The sequence below is a fragment of the Nanorana parkeri genome, unplaced genomic scaffold, assembly GCF_000935625.1.
Source record: "Nanorana parkeri isolate BGI_ZX_2015 unplaced genomic scaffold, ASM93562v1 scaffold21, whole genome shotgun sequence".
NCBI lineage: Eukaryota > Metazoa > Chordata > Amphibia > Anura > Dicroglossidae > Nanorana > Nanorana parkeri.
In genome coordinates this window covers 3,399,912-3,422,233 of record NW_017306289.1, presented here as the reverse complement: position 1 = coordinate 3,422,233, position 22,322 = coordinate 3,399,912, and the positions used below count along the sequence as shown (strand labels likewise).

The 22,322-nt window shown below is 41.6% G+C and overlaps 1 protein-coding gene across 4 annotated transcripts in view; it reads right to left on the bottom strand.

The window, feature by feature from the left end:
* Positions 1 to 8,440: 8,440 nt before the first annotated feature.
* The window catches only part of CDC16 (cell division cycle 16), a 35,598-nt gene continuing 21,716 nt past the window's right edge, over positions 8,441 to 22,322 (bottom strand). For 2 of the 4 annotated variants that reach the window (XM_018562990.1, XM_018563003.1), the window contains exons 11-18: positions 21,775 to 21,848; positions 21,518 to 21,643; positions 19,848 to 20,000; positions 19,546 to 19,609; positions 18,734 to 18,795; positions 12,827 to 12,962; positions 9,773 to 9,863; positions 8,441 to 9,032 (exon numbers count right to left, since the gene is read on the bottom strand). In XM_018562990.1, coding sequence (XP_018418492.1) covers positions 8,773 to 9,032; positions 9,773 to 9,863; positions 12,827 to 12,962; positions 18,734 to 18,795; positions 19,546 to 19,609; positions 19,848 to 20,000; positions 21,518 to 21,643; positions 21,775 to 21,848 — 966 coding nt within the window. In that variant the 3' untranslated portion in view covers positions 8,441 to 8,772. Of the gene's footprint in view, positions 9,033 to 9,772; positions 9,864 to 12,826; positions 12,963 to 18,733; positions 18,796 to 19,542; positions 19,610 to 19,847; positions 20,001 to 21,517; positions 21,644 to 21,774; positions 21,849 to 22,322 lie in introns of all 4 variants that reach the window. The other 2 variants (XM_018562997.1, XM_018563011.1) reach the window with 2 other exon arrangements.

Sequence of the window (22,322 nt, the reverse complement as noted above, 5' to 3'; positions counted from 1 at the left end):
TGTTGGGGGGGCCCCGAAAGCTTCCTCATGCCCCCCCCTCCAGATAGCGCCGCTCCCTCCCCCGCTGCTCTGCATTTACGGGCGGCTGTGGGGGGATAGAGAGGCTGTCCCTGTCACTTCTCTGCCTGGCGGAGCCGCTACCGACAGAGCAGGCACCGCAAGGCAGCACATTCTTCAGCTGGGAGAGGACCCTCTCCACTTAGCCCGGCCCCCTGGCCACCAAAGATGAGGAAGCTGAGCTGCTGTAGGAGTAAGGTAAGGCCCCGTGTGGGGGAAAGGGGGGTGGACGCGGAGGGGGGCTAAGAAGCTGCTGTTATTAGGTGGAGTACAGGTGGAGTACTCAGCGGGCGGGCTGTAACAGGGACGGGGAGGCAGGTAAGGCAGAGCCTCATCTGCCATTATGGAAGAAAAAGCTGTCAGCTCCAAGTCTGATGCTGACAGCTTTTTCTCCATTCAGACCAGCTTATAACAAGTTACACAGCAAGGAAAGCCTCCCCTATGTAAGCTGTCATGGATGGAGTGACCCCAGTTAATTACAGGCAGGTGCTTAATCATGCTTTTGACAGCTATGTTAGGTTACACAGAAGCGGGCTGCCCTGCTGCTGTGTGTAACCTTACATAGTGAGGCCAGAGCTACAACAAGCCTCTGACTTGGAGTCACAGGCTTGAGCTCTGTTGATGGTGCGGACCAATAGCAAAGCTCCATTGGTCCAAGCCGCCCAAAAAAAAAAGAAAAAACCCACTGGCGGCATTCATCTAGATGCCAGTTGAGAGGGACAGGGAGGCACCTTTCCTCAGTTTCCTCACAGGCTTGGTGACCGTGATGGGGGCAGGCTGGAGGTGTCTCACCTGCCACTGCCTCACCTTTAGTCCCTGGGCTGCAAGGTGAATTATAAAAAAAAGGCGGGATTTTTATGTTTATGTAAGGGGAGCAAAATTGTTGTTCAGGGTGAAGGTCTGCTTTAACCAGTTGACATCCGCGGTGTTAAACCCCCTTCCCATCCAGGCCATTTTTCATTATTCAGCGCTGCGGTACTTTGACTGACATTTATTCCGTCATGCAGCGCTGTACTGAAATTAATTTTATACCCTTTTTTTGGGGGGGGGGCAAAAAAACGAGCACATATAGACGATCGGCAGGCTATGGAGCCGCCGATCGTCTATATGTGAAACACCCGGTAACGGGTGTTTGCATTGGTCGGGTCTTTTCTGCCCGTGCGTGCCCGCTAGGGGGCGCGCGTGAGCAGAAAAAAAGTCAACCCGCCAATGCAGCAGTGCTGTCCGTCCGTTTTTTACAACGGGCGGACGGCAAGTGGTTAAGTAGGTGTACACCCAAGCACTAAAATCTCATATAAACCTCAACATTTTAATGTATTTTCAATACTTTTCACCCTCTTGTGAGCTTTGAGAGTGGTCAGATTTGTCATGAGGTCCAAGTATCCAGCGGCAGATGCATCAGATACGTTAGTAATCCCATTGGAGTAGTATGCTCCTTGGTTTCTTTAAAGAATCAAGTTAAAAGGAATTCCCGTTACTCTTGTAGTTCTAGATTGGGCTGGTATTCAGACCTGATTCACAGACGCTCCATAGCGCCAGCTGTACCGGCAGGCCTGCTCTTTAAGGATCCAATTTTGCATCTTGCTTCTCAAATGCTGTGGCTGTGGAAGCTCAGGTACTAAGATATAGAAGTCTCCTTTAGGTTGTTATTCCCGCCATATGATGAGTCTCTGAGGTTGTTATTCCCACCATATGTAGAGCCTGTAAGTCAACCTCTCGGTATACCACTTATCTGCAACATTTCTTTTCAGTGGTGCAAGTCTTTAAAGTATATCTGATGCCAACATGTTTTCATTTTTGATAGAGTAGGGGAAGTTTAAAACAGCTGTCATTATTTTTCTTTTTGCCATCTGTGTCTCATTTGGGAGATTTTGCTTTACTTCCTGCCTTGTGCCTTCTCTGTACAGGAAGAGAATATCTTTCCAATGTGATAAAAATCGTCTTTTAGACAGTTTTCACAGGAACAAGTGTTTGCAATGGAATATATGAAGGGACATGTTTTGGCTCTGACTATTCTCTTTCATTGGCCAGGTAACCAAGTAAAAGTAGAATCTAGGAGCACTCTAGGCATATCGCTCTCTTTATTGACAGCATATAAAGGGAAAAAAACCCATTAAAACCTATCCAGCAATGACTGTTTCTAACTCAGTAAGCATGTTTTCTAAAGGAGTTTGGATAGGTCACCACTTGGTACACACATATTTAATTCATTTGAGATATCCAACCTTTCCCTATAGCCATTACCTGGGCTAAGAGGATGTTGTTGTTACATGGTTAGACAAGACACGTGCCTGGCATGTTCAACCAAAATGTCGTTGTTTGATAGAGCTAATATACAGCCCAATGGCCTACTCAGCCTGCAACAATGTTCCTTAGCATCGTTTCTAAACACAGTGTATAGAACGTGATGATTTATGGGACCTTAGACTGCAGCAGAGGGGAAGAGAAGCTGGAAGGACAAGCCAGCTCCAAACATTGAGTATAACTTTTTTTTTTTAAAGACAAAAATTAGCAGTAAACCCTTGCAGTGTAGGTATAGCCCAACTGCAATGGTTAATAAAAGCATTGCCCAGAGTTCTTCTTTAAAAAAAAAAAAACTGTATACAGTGAAGTATCCAAGTGTATTCTCTGCACTCCTTACAGCGATCAGGCCCTAAAGTATAGTCATGGTGCTTGCAGTGATGATCACAGATGGCGCCGTGCAGATCCAAACTTGATAAGACTGAAGATCACCAGCACTTAAATCCTTGTGTTCATTTAGTTGAAGAAAAGCGTTGATCACAGTGCTATCGGCCTTAGCGGTTGCTAGGGGCGAAAGCAGTCCTTTGAAGAATCCGCCAGGGCATCCTACAGACCCCAAATCCTCTCTCCTGTTGACCTTTGCCAATAAATCTACAAAAAGACCCTAAGACTTGAATCCATTCTGTCCGTGAGTGTCGGTGTGCTGTTGCGGAACAAAGGGGACCGGTGGCTGGAACAAACAGGTAGGAGAATCTCAATTCATACACAGCGGCTCCTTCGGGGGTGAGCGCTACACATGCATCAAAAACCCAAGGTTTCAGGGCCTCTCAGGATCCCTTCATGAGGGCGACACAGTGACCTAGTAGACATAGTAGTAAACAGTGAGACATGAAAAAGACATTTTGGGTTTACATGCAATTTAAATACCTAAAAAGGCTTGTGTGAATTTATGTAAAATAAGATTTAGTAAATAAGAAGTGTAGCAGGTCTTGTACAGAGCCAGAAAGAGTCCTGTATGGAGTTTATGTATAATCCAGATTCCTGTTCTACACCTTCTGGGACCTCTAGTCAGTCCAGGTTTCACACCTTGCCCTCAATGGCAGTTTAGTGCAAGTGGGGCAAACAGACAGTGCTCTGGAGTCTGGGGAGCAGACAGTCTGAATCTGCTGGAGCTTAAAGTGACACTAAACTCATGAATTAAATCATAAAAATACATTCAAGTACCTTAACTATTAACAAAAATGTATCTTATTTGTGTATCGCTCAGCTGTAGATCCTCAAATGATCTCTGAATTGGTGCCGACACTGTCCTTCCTTCTGGAGGGTGGCTACTTTTGTTCCCCATGGTCCCTGTGTGTGTTGTAAAGTAGTCACCGTTCCAAGCTCACTCCTATGATGGACTGCAATCTCAGTACAAATTAATAAACTAAACATGAGAGACACGAAACATGTCACTTTAATATGCTGTTATTGCTCTTGCTTTCACTGAGGAATTGAACGTAATAAATAAATAATACAAAATGGTAGGGCATTTTAAATCTAATAATCAAACCTTCAAAACCTGGGACATTTTGCAAACTTGGCATTTATGTGTCTTCATACAGAGTTCATTCAAGGTAAGCAGCTAACAGCTTTTTGCAACTCACAAGCCAGTTACATTACTGGTGGGATTTCCATTAGTGCTCCCAACTACAATGTATAAAAGTAACCAACAAACCTGTGGTAGGACTAATGCTGAGAATGTATGAAAAAGTATTGACATACGTATTTACCATCAAATATATCATTTTTAAATGGTGGAAACACACACTACAAATCAGGGGTGCAAAAACAGCTCTGGGTGAAACTCTGTAGAGTGTGTGTCTATCATTATTGCACATATCCCATCACACTCGTTACCATAGAATTCCAATATAATCAATAGTGGGTGCTGCAGTGACCAGAGGTTGGCACCGCGTTAGTAAATTCTGAAGAAAAAGAGAAGGCACCAGCACTCCAGTTGTGATACTAATTTTTTTTATTGACACACATTCACATTATTGCAAAGCAAACAATTTTTCAGGACCACATATAGTCCTTTCATCAGGCATACAATGTGATGATTGCTTAATGAAGGGGCCCCATGGGGCCCGAAACATCCTTTGCTTTGTGATAACGTCAATGTGCATTAATAAAAAGACATATTGGTATAACGATTCGAGTCCCACTGACTTCTCTTTTTCTTTAGATTGCATCAGAGGCGTAACTAGAAATCAGAGGGCCCCATAGCAAAATTTTGTATGGGGTCCTGTGATTTCTAGTTATGCTCCTTGCAGAGCGCACCTGAGATCCCACTCAGCCACCTGAAAGTGACCCTGCAGAGCCCACCATAGATTCTCTATGGTGGGCTCTGCAGGGTCTCAGGTGGGCTGGTCACACCCCTGCACACCTCTTACCTGTCAGCCCCGATCCGCTGTCAGTCTTCTCCACCGCTGGGCCCCTCCTCCTCCGCTGGCCGTCACCGACTCAGCAGCGGTTGTGAGGAGGAACGTGCCGCTGCACAGATCACTGACAAGTTGTCAGTGATCTGAACAGCGGCACGTTCCTTCTCACAGCCGCCAGTGACAGTCAGCAGCTTTAGATGCCATAACGACGCAGGCGGCCCACGCGGCATCAGGGGGGCCCCTTTGTTCCTCATCCTGGCCAGGCCCCCCTGTGCCCCAGGCCCCATAGCAGCCGCCTGTGTCGCTATGGCGATAGTTTCGCCACTGGATTACAACACACATTTAACATTTTCCCGCATTTAACAATCAGATATCCCTTTCACTCATGTTCTAGAGCAGACTAGAGTGGTCTATATTTTCTAAACACAAATAGCCTGTAAAATATAGCTGATTGGGGTGAGCACAGCATATTCAGAGAAAAGGTGAACCAACACACATTAAGAATATTCCATTGATTGGTAAAGCACAAGCACAGAGTTAACACAAGATATTTTGGGAGCAAGAGTGCTTCCAAAAGCTAAGCCAGTCACTTGAAGGAAGGGTCTGACCCCCGAATTGTTGAGTCTTATGGCTGTACATGTGCATTACAAATAGGATATTCGCCATATTGAATTGAGCGCTGGTATCACAGAAAAAGCCAAATGGCTCTGAAGGGTTATTAACAAATTTTTCAGCGACAAAGCGTTTTGCTTATTGTGACCAAACGCTTAGGTGTGAACAGGGGCCATAAGAATGGGAATTTTTTGTCAAGCATTTTGGCGCGCTTATTCAGCCGTGACAATACGCGTGAACAAGACAAAGGCTATTCTCAAGCTACAAAGTAACCATAACAGTAGCAAACACCATGACTTGTAGTTGTTTACAATGCTTTTAATCACAGGTTATGATGTGATACTGTTATACACTCTCCTGAAACAATATGGGGTACATTCATCAAGCACATTAGTGACACTATTAGGCTGCCTCTCACTTAGCAAAGTCTCTGCAAAACGTTTTCTGTGTATTTACAACTCCTGTGCCGTAATCCTGGGCAACCAACTGCAACAGATTTGCACCGGTCTGAGACATATTTATCATTGTAGATGAAACTGATTTTCACTGCACAATTAAGAAGTGCTAAGGGTCTGGTTTCATTCTGTCACAGTGCTACTTTAGAGCGGCTGCAAGAGGAATTTATGAATCAAGCTGTAACCTTGTAGTATATATCTGTCTCAATGCTCCTGTTTAGCACTGCCGTTCTGTGCGACAGAATTGATAAAGGTCTACCTATTGGTTAGCCTATGGTATGGCAGTTGGCAGAGTAGCAATAGTCACACATCACTTTATCCCTCACATGCAAGTCTCAGAGCCATAGGAATAAAGCACCGCTCCTCCACGGCTTTAGCAAGGGTAAGGCAGCCAGGTGCTCACTGGCAGGAGTGGGCTCTCGCTTCCTCCAAACAAGTATATAGTAAAGGAAGGACATGGCTGCACTCCGTTCCATGCTGAATCAGTTTCTTGAAGATTTGTAAGTAACACAGAGTCCTGCCCAGAGGGAGCGGACCTCGGGCAGGACTCTGCGTTTCAATAAACTGATTCAGCGTGGAACGCAGTGCAGCCGGATTCTTCCTTTACTGTATGGCAGAGCCTTTTGTCATCCTCAATTTGATACCTATACTCATTTATCCATCATTCACTGTAATAATAGAAAGAAAATAAACAGAACAGAAGATCTCTCTAACTATTCAACTGGCATATCCTGTCCCTCCTCTTCAGTATCCCTATTCAGCTTGGAGCAATGAAATCTCTCACATAGTGAACTCTTTTTATAACTAAACTATAAATTAAAAAACAATACGTTTCATCACTTTCTGTGGTTTCAGCAGGGGATAAGAATTACCTGCAAAACCACAGTGTATGAGTAACTAACCACTAACCATGTTCCAAGTACAGTCATCTTTAGATAGAGTGAGTTACACTATGGGGCTGACTTATATATCTTCCATCCAAAGTATAGCTGGGTGAATGTCGTTCAAAAGGCATAACAACTAGATGGAAGTGAGGTGCATAAAAACTCCAATACTCTATGTAGTGGTGGTCATGCAGTGTGAACAGCATTTGCCCAGCTATACGCTGGACTTAAGATTTAAAATTCAGCCCCTTTAAAACTGAACTTGCAAAAGTCTTCCACAGTCAGTGGCATTCTTTGAGCTTTTTCGGAGAGCTTGAGCAGGAAATATATTATTCTTCTACTAAAGCTGGCCATACATCTATAGATTATGTGCATATTTTCTATGGTAAGATGGAAAAAGTGCAGCAGATTCCTCCATCTACACTAAACTGTGTGGATGGAGGAACCTTCCACTGGGCCAAGCTTCAGTATCTTGCTAGTCGGCCCCGCTGGCTCTCAAAATACCTGAACAATGCTAGCATCCAATCAGATTATTCAGGTATTTTGACAGCCAGCAGGGCCGAGCAAGATACTGAAGCTTGGCCCAGTGAGAGATTCCTCCATCCGCGCACTTTAGCGTAGATGGAGGAATTACATAGTATTTGAGGTTGAATAAAGACATATGTCCATCAAGTCCAACCTATTGTGTGTGTGTGTATGGGTCCCTGTGTCATCTCGTTATTAGGAGTACCTGTACCCCTGTATATTGCCGTTTCTCAGGAAATCGTCCAAATGCTTCTTGAACGAATCCACACTATTAGCTGAAATCACTGCTTGTGGCAACGAGTTTCAGACCCTAACCGCGCGAACTGAGAAGAACCCCCTTCGCCCCTTGTGTTTGAATTTTTTTTCTACCAGTTTCAGGTGGTGGCCTCTAGTCTTTGTTACGTAATTAGTCGTAAAGAGTTTGTTGCTAATCTCCTTACTTCCAGTGTGAACATATTTAAATTTAGTAGCCTTGTCTCATAGTTCTGGTCCTCCATCCCTTTGATGAGTTTAGTTGCCCTCCGCTGGACTCCCTCCAGCTCAAGGACATCCTTTCTGTGTACCGGTGCCCAAAACTGCACCGCATACTCCAGGTGAGGCCGAACCAGTGATGTGTAAAGTGGCAAAATTATAGACTTGTCCCTGCAAAACATTCCCTTCTTGATCTGTTGCACTTTTTCCATCTGACCATAGAAAATATGTAGACAATTTATAGGTGTATGGCCGGCTTAAGTTTCAGAAAAGATCGGTGAACTCCCAGATCAGCAGTGACCCCCATCATAAAAAAAAGTTCCAATTTTAACCTGCATAGTTACTGTTTCTGTACTGTTAAACATTTCCTTTCCAGTGCATTTCAGATGATTTAGGAGAACTCTGCAAGCACAAGTACCATTGATCTGAAAGACACAATAATTGAACTCCACACTGCAAGGTTTAGTCTGTGGTGCAGATTATGAAAATGTAGCACAGTGCACAACATTAATTATAAAGGAGGAGAAATAAAGATAGAATAAAAAACATATCACACTCGGTGCTCTTGTTCTTGTGATACATTTAATATGTAAAAACTTATAATAAAAAAATCCTACCTTTCTAGTTCAGTTTTTATTGCAGACACGCAAAACATTTGGTGCGACATGTACATTTCAGAGAAAAGCAATTTCACATTATCACCTTGGGTGGTCTGTGGACAGAAAACACCCTTTCAAGTTCAATTTAAAAAGTTTTCTTTTTTTTTTTATTCCACATGCAATTTCTATCTGACATGTGACAATGTATCACTTTATTACAATCATAATAGAGTCCACAGTAGAATGTTAAAAAAAAACCAACAAAACATAATAGGTGAATGCATTTTACAATGTTTAACAGTAAAAATGTAAAACCCCTGGAGAGTAACATGCCCCTCACAAAGTCCTGACAGGCACGTACACAGGTCATTAGCAACAGAATACCAGTGCCTCTGTGGGGAAGCAAGGGGCTCATTCCCAGTTTTGGCAGGAAGTGGTATGTCTTTACATAAAACATCTTTATTTCAGGGTGAAAGAAAAAGTCCCAATAAGAACAATGTAAACCTCATGTACTATGATCGGACATTGATGTTTCGAGCATCATATCGCTCTCGTTCATCTCTATTTCAAGAGATTCTTCAACTGGAGACCTGGCATCAGATGATTTAGGCAGAAGATTAGTAGACTCTAAGGCCATTATGCCACTCACATCAAGAGACTGTCTCTCCATGTCAACCTCCCAGGGAGAAGAAATGATGTTCTTCAAAGTCTTCATGGTGTGCACATCAAAGTCATAACATCTTAACTTGTCCTTGATCTCTGTTCCTAAGCAACAGAAAACAAACTATATTTGTTAAAACAATTTACCAGATTTACACAACCCTACTCTGAGAGACAAGTGGATTAAAAAGAGATCTAACCTCAAAATGTACTTCCATTCAAAATATTAGTGGGGAGAGGAGTGGTATTAGAATTTGTATAAACCTAACTAGTAGCAATAGGATCACATAGCATTTTGCTTTCAGGTTGAAACAATTCAGTGCAGCAGCTGTGCACTGGGGCACCACTGTCAGTGAATGAAGGCTACATTTACCCTTAACAGGAATCAGATTGCCTGAACTAGTCAAACACCATTTAACTAAATCATGACCAATACACAGGTGAAACTCGAATAATTAGAATACCGTGCAAAGTTCATTTATTTCACTAATGCAACTTAAAAGGTGAAACTAATATATGAGAGAGACTCATTACATGCAAAGCAAGATAGTTCAAGCCGTGATTTGTCATAATTGTGATGATTATGGCTTACAGCTCATGAAAACCCCAAGAACCCCAAATCCACAACCTCAAAAAAGTAGATTATTACATGCAATCAATAAAACAAGGATTGTACATAGAACAATATCGGACCTCTGAAAAGTACACGCATGCATATGTACTCAGTACTTGGTTTGGGCCCCTTTTGCAGCACTTACTGCAATTACTTTTGCACGATATTCTAATTATTCGAGTGTCACCTGTACATTACTGCCTAGTATTCGACAACATACATTAAACCTTACCAATATATGCTTCTGAGTCTCCAATATACATTTCTATGCAATGTCCAAGCATTGTAACTGAGAAGGTATCATCTCTTCGTAGACCCAAGGCCTTAAACACAGGAAACACATGATTAATCATACAAACAACATAATAAAAGGCAATGTATGATCAAGCTTGAAATATAGCATGATGTAATTCTATTGAAAATATCAAGCTTGGGATAAAAAGGAAATCAAGAAAATATCACAAGAAATGGAACAAAACCCCGATATAAATTGCATAATGCACAAAACACCAACGTATTCTTGTTTCCTTCACTCTACATGAAGCTGAGAACACACAAGCAATGTCAAAATCTAGCAAGCTGTCAAGCAGCCATGGTATTACAGTATACCAGGGGTATTGGGGTCTTATGTAGCAGCCAGCAAGCAAGCAATAATAAAATGTATGTGAACCCTAAAAATGAATCTCTCCTATTTGGTCCATTTTGCTTTATCAAAGATACCATTGAAAGTGTTTTGTTTTATCTGATTGACAAGTTCAGAAAAATACCTGTTGATCTTACCAGAGATATTATCAGCTGATAACTTCTTGTGTTCTCTAACTGTGCTGAGTGTTTTCTATTACCATGTTCTCAGCTATCTTTGATCACCACCGAATCACACTCCAAGTTATCCATGGCTGGATTAACCATAAGGCACATGCTTAGGGCAACAAAGGAAGGGGGCACTAAAGAGTTTTCCCCTACCTATCATATAATTATAGGGATATAATTGTAGGCAAACTTTAAAACATGTCTTTTCCTGGTCAATGTTCTCTTCTATTGTTGTGATTGTAATACACAGTATCCACAGCTTTATTGCTTCCTAATACAAACTATCTGTGGCTTTACTGCTTTCCCCAGACTGGGAATATTTCTAAAACTTTACAAAACAGAAAGTGCATCATCATCGTGCGATTCATAAAACCTTGATAAAAACTGATACTCACAAACGTTCTTTACAAACTCTCAGTCATATAAAATAGCATTCAGGAAGAAACCTGCTCAATCCTCACTTCAGGGAAGAAATCCCTGTTCTAGATCCTAATTAGACAGCATGCAGCCACTGTCTCTAAGGTGTATCAGCGCTGACCAGTTTCAAAAGCAGATCCTCTTCAGAAGGTCTGCCCTTGAAACCAGTCAGCGCTGATACACCCTAGAGACAGTGGCCGAATGCTGTAAAAGAATGTTTGTGAGTACCAGTTTTTCACGCGGGATCACACGGTGCTGGTGTGCTTTCCGTTTGTTGCCTAACTTGCATGTTACTAAAAGGATAAGTGCACTTTAAAACAAAGGGGGCGGGCACAGCTGGCTCTGCCTCTAGATAGTCAGAGCCAGCTGTCAATCACGCAGCTGGGTGGATCATGACAGTATTGTCGGGATCCCACCCGGCTGTAGCGTTCTCAGTATATTGTGGGCAATAGCCTGCGATATACTGAGCTTTGGGTCACGGAAGGAGGTTAGTATATGTCCTCCCGTTACCCTAAAGAGAACTATGGGGAAAAACCCTGACAACGTATGTCATACCTCGTTGGCAGCGGGCCCTTTTGAACAGACACCTATGGACAATTTGGGGTACCGTATTTTGACGCCATTTTACGGAAGCAGCAATTTTTAACCTCGTCATGTTTGGATATCCGCTTACACATCGTAATCTCATCTTCTATATTTTACTAAAATATTGGGTATTATATCATGTTTTTGGGCATTAAAATTAACTTAAAGGTATTTTTTAGCTTACATTTTGGGTTTGAAAAAGAGTTGCGCTAATATTGTGCAATGTAAAAATTTGCAACTGCCACCATTTTATTCTACACGTTCTTTGCTTTCAGAATATATAGATATGTATAATGTGTGTGTGTGTGTGTGTGTGTATATATGTGTGTGTGTATGTGTATGTGTGTATGTATGTATGTATGTATTATAACTAGGGATGCACCGATACCGATACAAGCACCGGTATCGGCCGCGATACCGAGTATTTGCATGAGTACTCGTACTCGTGCAAATGCTCGGAAGTCTAAAACGAGTACCTGTGTCCGCCATCTTCCACCGCCGCACACAGCACACAGGACCGCGTCTGCATTCATTCAAGATGGCCACGATCTCCTTCTCCATGGCCGAACGCCCGAAAGCAGACTCCACCTTCAATTACTCTGTCCTCACTCGTGATTGGTGGGGAAGCCTGTCAATCATCCAATCCGCCAATCATAAAGTATCGGTACTCGTACTCAGACCCAAAAAAGTGGTATCGGTGCATCCCTAATTATAACGTTTGTGCAAACCCCCCCCCAAAAAAACAACACATTGGCAGCGCAAGGGTTAAAGGAGCCAACTTGGGTGGCAGATGTAATTTTATACATTTTTTGGCGACCCATCTCAAAGAATTAGTTGAGCTCTGTAGTATAACATCTCAAAAACAGCTTTCCATGTGAGAATATGCAATATACTAATAAACAGGTACAACCATAGCCATACTCAGTATTGTATCACAAAGTGTCTATGTACTCTCAAAGTGATACTAAGCTCAGGAATTAAATCTTAAAAATACATTCAAGTACCCTATTAACAGATTTTTTTTATCTTATTGTAAAGTAGTCACCACTCCAAGCTCACTCCTGTGATAGACTATAATCTCAATACAAAGTATTGACCAAACTAAACGTGAGATTGTAGTCCATCACAGAAGAGAGCTTGGAGTGGTGACTGCTTTACAACATACACAGGGACCATGGGGAATAAAAGCAGCCACTCTCCAGAAGGAAGGACAGTGTCGGCACCAATTCAGAGATGATTTGAGGATCTACAGCCGAGTGATACACAAATAGGATACATACACAAGATAGCTGAACGCATTTTTAAGATTCAACTCCTTAATGTCACTTTGACAACTAACACTTTCAGAACTGCCTATATGCAGAAGCACAGCAGAGTTTTATACTGTGCCTTTTGTTGCCCTCTCATCTGGGGTAGGATGCACTAAATGTAGGAGTCAGATTATACATACTCTGTTTCAGTGGTAAAAACTTACTGTGTGAAAATAATCAATTGCACTTTCAAAATTTCCCATTAGACTGTGGATATATCCTATAGCTGAATAGGTGGAGGCATTCTGTGGTATCAGGACTAAGGCTTGACGATGATACTCTAAGGCATCTTCATACTTTCTGTAAAATAAGGATGGACAATGTATTAAAGGAAATGTATAGAGGTTTTGATTATTTATGATGGTCAGAACTAATTAAAAAAAAAAACTTTTATTAACTTTTTGTTAGGTACACATGAAAGTTACATATTAAAAGCACTGGCCTAGGTTTTCGGGACCTGTCCTGAGCTGTGTGCGTCCACTGAAACACAACGCTCGGCAAGCCATGCCCCTGTTCCTTCCTCACAGCAATTTATGAGGCAGCTGCAGCAGTCTGTCGCTCCCCTATCCTTAGAGCCCCTCCCCTCCACAACTCAGAAGTTTGGGATACAAGCGAACTCGTCCTGGAGCCAGCAACGGTGAACATGGGGATGGAGGCTATGCAAAGGTACTGAGGCATTTTTTTATACTTAATGCATTAACGTAAAAAACGCATAGCAATACTTTATAGGGGGAACTTTCACCATGTATTGCACTTGCTGCCATTGCCATGCTTTTCCCTCTCTCTTACACAATCACATTTCATTTTCTTGTTTTGTGTTTGGTAAATACCTGTGTTAGCTAGATTCACATTCCTGCCTAGGCAAGTATGAGGTACCCTCGGGCCGGTCACAGCCTCCTGGGATATCCACATAACCGTTCCCAGAAGGCTAAAGGGCAAAAAGTGCCAAAAAATTGCTGAGGTATCGTGAGATTTTGAGTCTACTTCTAAAAGCTATGGCTTGTTTACTGATTGCCATAGCATCTTCTGTGTCTTGACGCTAACACTATCCAGCAACCAGTAAATAAAATGATGGCCAGGGAAAATGTCAGTTGCAAGAAAGACTTTGTTGGACTCCATGGACTAGTAAGTTTGTGTTTTTTAATTGAATACACATTGATTGCAGTGACTGAATTGAATATTTGACATATAGGTGGAAGGTACTCTTTATGAAAACATACACTGGGGGACATTTAACAATCGTATTGCACGGCAAAGCAAGTGAGGGAGATCGTGCAACAGATTTACTACAAGAAAACTAGTATGGCAGCTGCTCAGATCTGTTTAAAACTAGCAAAAAGGCTCCCATCACTAACCCCATAACTTCACACTCTCTAAGACTGTGGGACTCCATCAAAAGCCAATATGGTCTTCTTTCACCTCATCTACCACTCATGTCCATTCTTGACAATCCCTCCTTTACCCCTGCCTTGACTACCCCATCAAGATTCAAGGCATGGACTGAACGAGATCTTACCTACTTCTGGCAACTACAATCTGACTCGGGAGTGAAATCCTTCCCGCACTTGCAGGAACACAAACAATTACCAAACGCGGAGATATTCCGATATCTTCAAATCAAAAATTATATAACTACATCCTTCCCGAAACAGACGGACACCCGATCACTGTCCCCCTTCGAAAAACTTTGCCGAGATGACCCACACAGCCCTGGCCTTATCTCGCTCCTCTATGCCATCCTAGTCTCCCCCACAGATACACCCCCCCCTCGTATGTGACACGCTGGGACAAAGACCTGGAGTCGACTACGACAGACGAAACCTGGGAACAATCCTGGGCTAACACAAGGAGTAGCTCAAGATGTGTAGGCATGCTGGAGGTCAACTATAAGGTACTCATGCGCTGGTACCTGGTGCATACTAGAGTGGCTATCTTCAACCCTGATAGCTCTCCCAACTGCTTTAGGGGGTGTTCCGCAGAAGGTTCGTTTTTCCACATCTGGTGGGACTGCACACAGGTCTCTGACTTTTGGGACCGGATATTCACTATACTTGCGTCTCTGTTCTCGCTACCGGTACCTAAGGACCCTTACTTTGCACTTCTCAACTGCAAACCAGAAAATCTGTCTCGTAGACAATTCGACCTATCAATGCATATTTGCACCTCCACCAAACGAGAGATTGCGAAAAACTGGTTGACTTACATTGGGTTATGGCCCACGAAAAGCGTACTGCGCAACTCAGTGATAAAATGTCCAAATTCGAGAATACTTGGTCCCCGTGGATAGACAAATATTTGACACCAGGTACCTCTCATCGCCTATGCACTATTTAATCTGACCTACGGTAACTGACTAGTGCACAGTCCATTGGCGCCAATGTTCTGCCCGAATCTATTTTTTCCTTCCTTTTCCCCTTCTTCCCTACCGCCTAACCCCCCCCCCCCCCCTCTGTCTCTGTGTGTCCACCCCACTCAATGTCGTCCTGTCTGAGTTCAGTAGTGCTGTTGTCTGAAAATCTCACGGACCGGTTACATGCTAGCCTTAAAATAGTTAGACTGCTGACGCCTTCTGACATTTCATAGCACTAATAACTTCTATGAGAACTAAAAATACACCCTGTGTACCTTCTACCATACACAATTTACAAATTAATCGGCTCAGACAAGATCCCAACTACACGAAGTATTGTACATACACATGCTGTTACTAGATACTAACTGGTAAAGGTACGCTCTGCTGGATTGCTGTATATATCACTTTCACCACCTGATCAGAGATATAGTCCTGAAACATGTAACAACTTTCTATAGGTAATGCAATCGGTATGTAGCTAATATCACTGCCTTCCATATTGTCGTTACTACGGTCTGCGCACCGCATACTGAAATGTTATGTATTGTCGTCTATTGTTTTTGTGCTGAAAATAATAAAAACATTTATATTCAAAAAACTAGCAAAAAGGGAAAAGGTGCACATGGTAAGGACAGTATACAAAACAGTACAAACAAAGTCTCCAGCACACTTTCAAGCTAGCCAGCAACAAAAACAAGCTAATCTGTTTACCTATTCAGGTTAAAAACAGAGGTTTTAGTTACATACATCTACAGATATACAAGGAAGCCAAGTCAAGGCACCTCTAATAAGTGTGGTCCCTAACTCTACACTATCCGAGTTTCGCCAACTATGGGACATCTATAGCAATGCACAAATATAGAGGGCTCACCTGAAGGCAGCCCCATCTTCCTAAAGGCACAATGGTGTGCCTTTTTCTATTGTGACCAGTGTTAGGTTTAAAAAAAATAGTACTTGTAAAAAAAAGAAAGCAGGATACATTTTATTCTAGAATGGGCCCTTTTTAAAAGTACACTAAAATTATGTTTCCAGTAGAAAGTCTGGTAAAGTTACATGCAAATGAAAAAGGGCAATCAGGGCTGACTACAGTTAACTAAAAGGTTAATGAGGGGTTAAATAGGAATACATTTTATTTATAAAAAAACAAAAAAACTTTCTTTTTTACTTCTAAGGTTGTTTTTTAACTTTTGTCATATGTAGCTGATGTCACATTGATCTATGAATGAGATAGTAAATACAATGTAATAATACATGTCTACACTGTATTACATCGGGATGCACCGATACTATTATCGGTGCCTATGCCTAGTATTTGGGCGAGTACTTGTACTCGCCCAAATGCTCCGATGCTTAGCCCGATACTTCTAGTATCAGGAAGCCGGGCAGCACGTCATTACACGTGCCCAGCTTCCTGATTGGCCGGGAGGCCGGCTCCATACTCTCTCGTCACTTGTGTAATGATGCACTGCCCAGCTTCCTTATTGGTCGGAAGCTGGCCAATCAGGAAGCCAGGCACCATGTAATGACGCGGTGCCCGGCTTTCCGATTGGTCGGGAAAGCCGACTTCGTTACGAGGGAGCATGGAGCCGGCTTCCCAGCCAATAAGGGAGCCGCACGCCGTGTCATTACACAGCGCCCGGCTTCCTGATTGGCCAGAAAGCCGGCTCCATGCTTTCTCGTCACCTAGTGACGAGAAGCATGGGGACGGCTTCCCCATGCTAATCGGGAAGCCGGGTGGTGAGTCTTTACACACCGCCTTGCTTCCTGAATGGGACTTCCGGTACTCGGTATTGGCAAGAAAAAAAAAATAACGGTACCAAAATACTGGTATCGGTGCATCCCTAGTATTACTCAATGACACTTGCAAACTATCTGCAAGTGTTATTTGACACAGGAGTGGCTGCATTTTAATAAACACTTCTTCCATTTAATACATAGAAATTCTGTCATTTTGAAACTAGGGTGCAGACTTTGGTGATCCAAGGACACGCGTTCCGATTGATTTCAATGGGGTTACATCTGCGCAGCAATCGCTGAAAAAAGATATATGTTTTTGCAACAGGAACCACAAGGTTTCTTTCGACCGCAATCATGCATGGGCTTTGTTGCAGTTTTTCTAAGGCGTATCACCCAAGTCTAAAATCTTCAAGTGGTTAAATGTGGCTGTTAAATGTAATTTTTTAACACTTTAAGCCTTTCAAACCCAAAATCATTTCATCTCAATGAGCACTTCTAATGAAGGGGGACCCTTCAAAAACCTCAAAATGCACTGACTTGTTTATTTTGGACTTCTATTACAAAATAAATACTTATGGGCTTCCAACTATTGGTATGGAACTCCTTTTATTTTGTACCACTTGTATTTTGTCAAAGCAAATTCTTAAAGTGTATTTCCACTTTTACAGTCAAATTTGAAGAAAAAAAAAAAACACTAAATCACAGTTATTCACAAAAGGGTGAATAGTTTGGAGAAGGCAGGAGAATTGAACAATAAAAATGGAAAAATTCTCCAATTCAGCTCACTTTCCAGTTCAGCTATGTTGTCCTAGAGATTGTTCACTTCTCCTGCCTTCTCCAAAATCTTCACCCTTTTGTGAATAACCCTGTAAATGTTGGTTATGTGTTCCTATTCACACAACATATCTAACATAATTAAAAAAAAAAAGTTATTTCTTTACCGTATACTTTTCTTACCTGTGCAGCAGGCTTATAGAGCTTCTCTCTCAATTTCCAAGTGACAGAAAACTGGTTGCCCCCATACAAAGCTTAGGTACAGAATGAACTTCCCCTTATTAACATACAATGCTTCTAGATCTTGAACCCTTTGTTAGGACAGACGTTGTTCAAATCTAGTTTACAACTGATAATAAGATGTATTGTACAAGTTGCAATTTAAAAATAAATGAAGGTATGCTATGCGTATGAGAGTCATGGAACAAATGTATAATAGGTGTTATCCCAATTTGGTTGCAAAAGTGGAAATACACTTTAAGGCCCTATCTTCCTTTGCTGTATGTGAGCTAGCTATCCAGATTCATGTCATTGTGCGACAAAGCCTTTACTTTGTACAGCAAGATCAAAGTATTTTCAGATCCAGTGCCTCCATACTAAACGCTTAGGAGAAAAAGCCTTGCATTTGAACTTAGTTGAAAGTTAAACTCTGGCTAGAATTTATTTTTATTGTTATTGTACCGGGGGTGGGCTTTAAATGCTGTCTGCAATTTCCTTTGACACAGTGAGTGCCTGCTGCATTTTCTGCCAATTTGATAAGATGTCAAGTTGTAATGCTTGATCAAATGAGGTAAAACAAAAACCTCAAAATGTTGTGGATTGTCATTTGTGTTCTTAGTTAAGATTATCATGTTATATGTCTTTGTGAATATGCCTGAGAGGAGGTGTGTTTACCAAGACACTTCACATCTAAAATTGAAGAATAAGTGATTCTGTGCATGGGCTTTCTTTGCTGCTGACCTGTGTTTGTAAAGTAACTTGGAAGGATCTGGAACAATGTTTGGACTGAGATCTCATAGAAGAGAGTTACCTTGCATTTCTTGCTGTGATCCAAGATCTATTGTTGATCATTGCTCAACAGGAGAAAATAACTTTATCCTTCATGAGGAGCACAGAATCTACTCTAGCATGGTCTACTAAAGTTTCTAGTTTGCTCTTTTTTTAATTTACAGTTTTACTTAAGAAGCATTATAAATGTTTTACTTACTTCAGTTTTCTACGTACATGCCCCAAGTTGTTTAACAAAGGTTCCCATTTATCCACTGTAACCTGCAAAAAACAAACAATTAATATTTCAATAAGACCCACATCACTTACATTTCTGCTGTGTAATAATGCATGAGGCTGCATGTCAGTAGACTGTGTTTTTGTGAAGACTTTGGTCCTTAGAAATTAGACCACTCAAGCAAGACAATCAATGTCATTCTTTATTTCACTATTCAGTTTCATAATATATGAGCTACATAATGTATGTCACAGTGCCATACATGACTGGGCATTCACAGTGAATACGGGTTGACCTCACCTTACTATTTTACTACATTTCAGCTAACAGATGTTAGAGAACAGCCTCTACTACCTTAATCATCCCACATATTGTTTTTTGCTTGTGTGTATTCATGTGAATTATGGAAATTATTTTGCACTGTGATTTTTATTAGCATTGTATTTTGTTTTATTATGGTAATGTGAACTTGCATTCTATAATTTGATGTCAAATCAAATATTCATCAAAATTTAAATTTGCATTGGGAGTACAAATTCTAGACACATCAAAAGTTTTTACTTCTTGGATGAAGATAGAAAGAGGCAAGGTTTAAGAGTTGCCAGGCCTCAGGAGGAGAGGTCAAAAAGAAAAAAAAGGATAAGAACACTGATCTAAAAAAACCACTATCTTGCATACCAATGACGTTCACGTTTGTTCTGACAGGACTCGCTTCTAGGTCACGTATATCAACACTTCACCCAAGAGCGTGTCTCAGCTTAGGAGAACATGACCACAGATCAGAGGAAAATTACCTCATTTCCAATGGCTCGTATTTTCTCTAGCGCTTCCAAGAACCACTTCTCAGCAGTTTTCCAGCTGTGAAAATAGTGACATTCCGATAAATCAGGATAATCCACAACATGCCATTAAAAGCTTACAGTTCCTAATAATGTGTATCCATTTTACAAATGGAAGACAAGTACTTTGTTATCTTGCCATCTCCTGCTTTAAATTTGTTGTCACATTTCTTTGTTTATACTTTAAAAATACAATATGAAAAAACTAGGTGTGCAAATGTTAATAGTGTATTATAGGAAGAAACATTGACACCTACTCTCCATTCTGAAATGCCACCACACCAACTTCATGCATAACAAATGGATCCTCTGGCGCAATACTCAAAGCCTGACTGAAAAATCTTTCTGCCAACTTGGAATTATTGGTCAGGCCATACTCCAGTCCAATATACAGCATTGGCAAATGACATCTGCAAACAAATAATAAAAGCATTAATTAGTCATTTGAAGCTTTTACTAAAGTAAAGAAAAGTAAACTACGTTTCTGAAACATGAACCGGAATACTTTGTTGTTTTTTGCTTCCTGCTTTGACATTATTGATATTTGGAGGGACCCATGCAGTTACTGTGCCACTCCCACAACAGCATCATCACAACAACACATTAAGCACTTGGACAGTATATACTGGCTCATAGGAGATATGTTTTGGAGGGGTGGGGGGGGATTTAGAGTGGCAACACATGGATCTGAATATTGCAAACTCTTTTATAAGTGCAAGACTTAAAATACATTTTATTGGACTAGGGACATGTTAAGTTGTCAATGTAAACCAGACATTGAGTCCCAGATCCAGCAACAAAGTGATGCACAAGCCTCACAAAGTATACTTACCCTGACTGAGCAAAATTCTCCTTCATTTGTGTGCCATACTCTCCCTCTCCCAGACACTGCAGCTCAGTGGGAGGTTTTCAGCAACAGAGTCAGAGCTGTCAATCCAGAAAGCAATGGGCAGGACTAGGGGTGGACAGGTGCTGATTGATACACACCCTCTGCAACATGTTTTCATGTAGTGCAGGCAGGCTGAAGCTACAGGAGAATGGCAATGCTTCTCTGAATTCAGGATCAGGTGTAGCATTGTTGCCACACCACCAGAAAGCTGAATTAAGTGGACTTCACTGACAGGGCTACAGGTATTACTGGGGAAGAACAGAAAGCTGGAGGTGCAGATGTATGTATTACAAAGTGCTGCAGCACATACTTTTTAATGGGAGGCCATAGCTACTTGAAAAATAATCTGCCTGTAGACTGGGGATACAAAATGCAAATATTTACTTTTCACCTAATAATTATCAGAATGAAAAAGAGGAAAATTATGATTGGAAAGTAGATCAATTCCCTATTCTAAAAACCAAAGAGCATAAGGTAGATTAAAACTAAAGTGGAGGTGAAGTCAAAGTCAAGCACAGTTGTTTTGTTTTCATAATTTCATCCTGCAGTAGAAAAGCTATAGGAAGGAGCTAAATGGTAAAGCTATATTTGATAAAGTCACCTGAGACTTATGGAGGCTGCCAATGTTAAACTCTCCTTTTGAAAAAGCTAGTTCCCGGCTGTCAAGCTGAAGCTTTGGCTTCAATGGTTTCTGAGCTGGAACAAGTATAGAAATAAGGCATTCTGACTAATTCATATCATGTTCTGGGTCTATGACTCAAAAGCAATAAAGTCAGACACAGCCAGACAACAAGCATTTCAATCAGGAGACCAGAAGCCACCCCCCATGGTTGTGTCACTTGCTCACACAGAACGGCACTGGCATGACCTGGTAGTTAGACATACAAGTTTATAAATTATGCCACTGATTTGTTGACATCTTACTGGTCTGTGCAGTCAAAATATTGCAGTAGTACTGACCTACACCATATAAAAAGGCAGTTGGGTCTAAAACCACACCTCATTTATTTGCAATCTGTTGGTTAGCAATGATCTTACCCTTTCATCAGCTGTGCTGCTGTGAAATAAGCAGCCATTGCTTGGTCGTGTTCACTTTCCACCGCAAATGAATGTCCATATGCAATCCATGCTGGACCATAACTTCTCTCTAATGTGGTGGCTTTGCTAAAATGTAAACAATGGTTTGATGAATTAGTACATGTTTGCATAAATATATCGACATCTTGTGTTGAATTTACAGATATAAATATTTACATATTTGCTCTTATATCAGGCATAATGAATAAAGATCCTACCTGAGATACCTTCTGGCATGTTCATTTTTATGCCCGACCATGAGATAGTAACAACCCACTGCAAACCAGGACACCTGAGGAATGAATATAAGAAAAACACAATCATTTAGGCAACAAAATAATCCACAACAGATCTTCTGTGGTTTGTTCATTAAACAATACATATAAATATTTGCACATGCATAATGTAACTCTAGGGAAACTATTTCTAAATTACAGAGTTAGGAAAATATAGCTGCAGGGACGACCTTTAATTAATTTGAGGAATGGGCTCATGGCAACAAAAGAGTTGAAGAAGAACTCTCACAAAACTCTTTAAACTTTTACCGTATATACTCGAGTATAAGCCGAGATTTTCAGCCCATTTTTTTGGGTGAAAAGTGCCCCCCTTGGCTTGTACTCGAGTCAGCGCCAGGTGTCATCTTACTTACCTCGCCTAGCGTCGCGTCACTGCTGCTCTGGTGTGCGGCGCTCCGAGCGGGGTCATCTGGCAGTCTCCGGGTCCTAATTTAGGTGGCCGGAGACTGCCAGATGACCCCGCCCGGAGC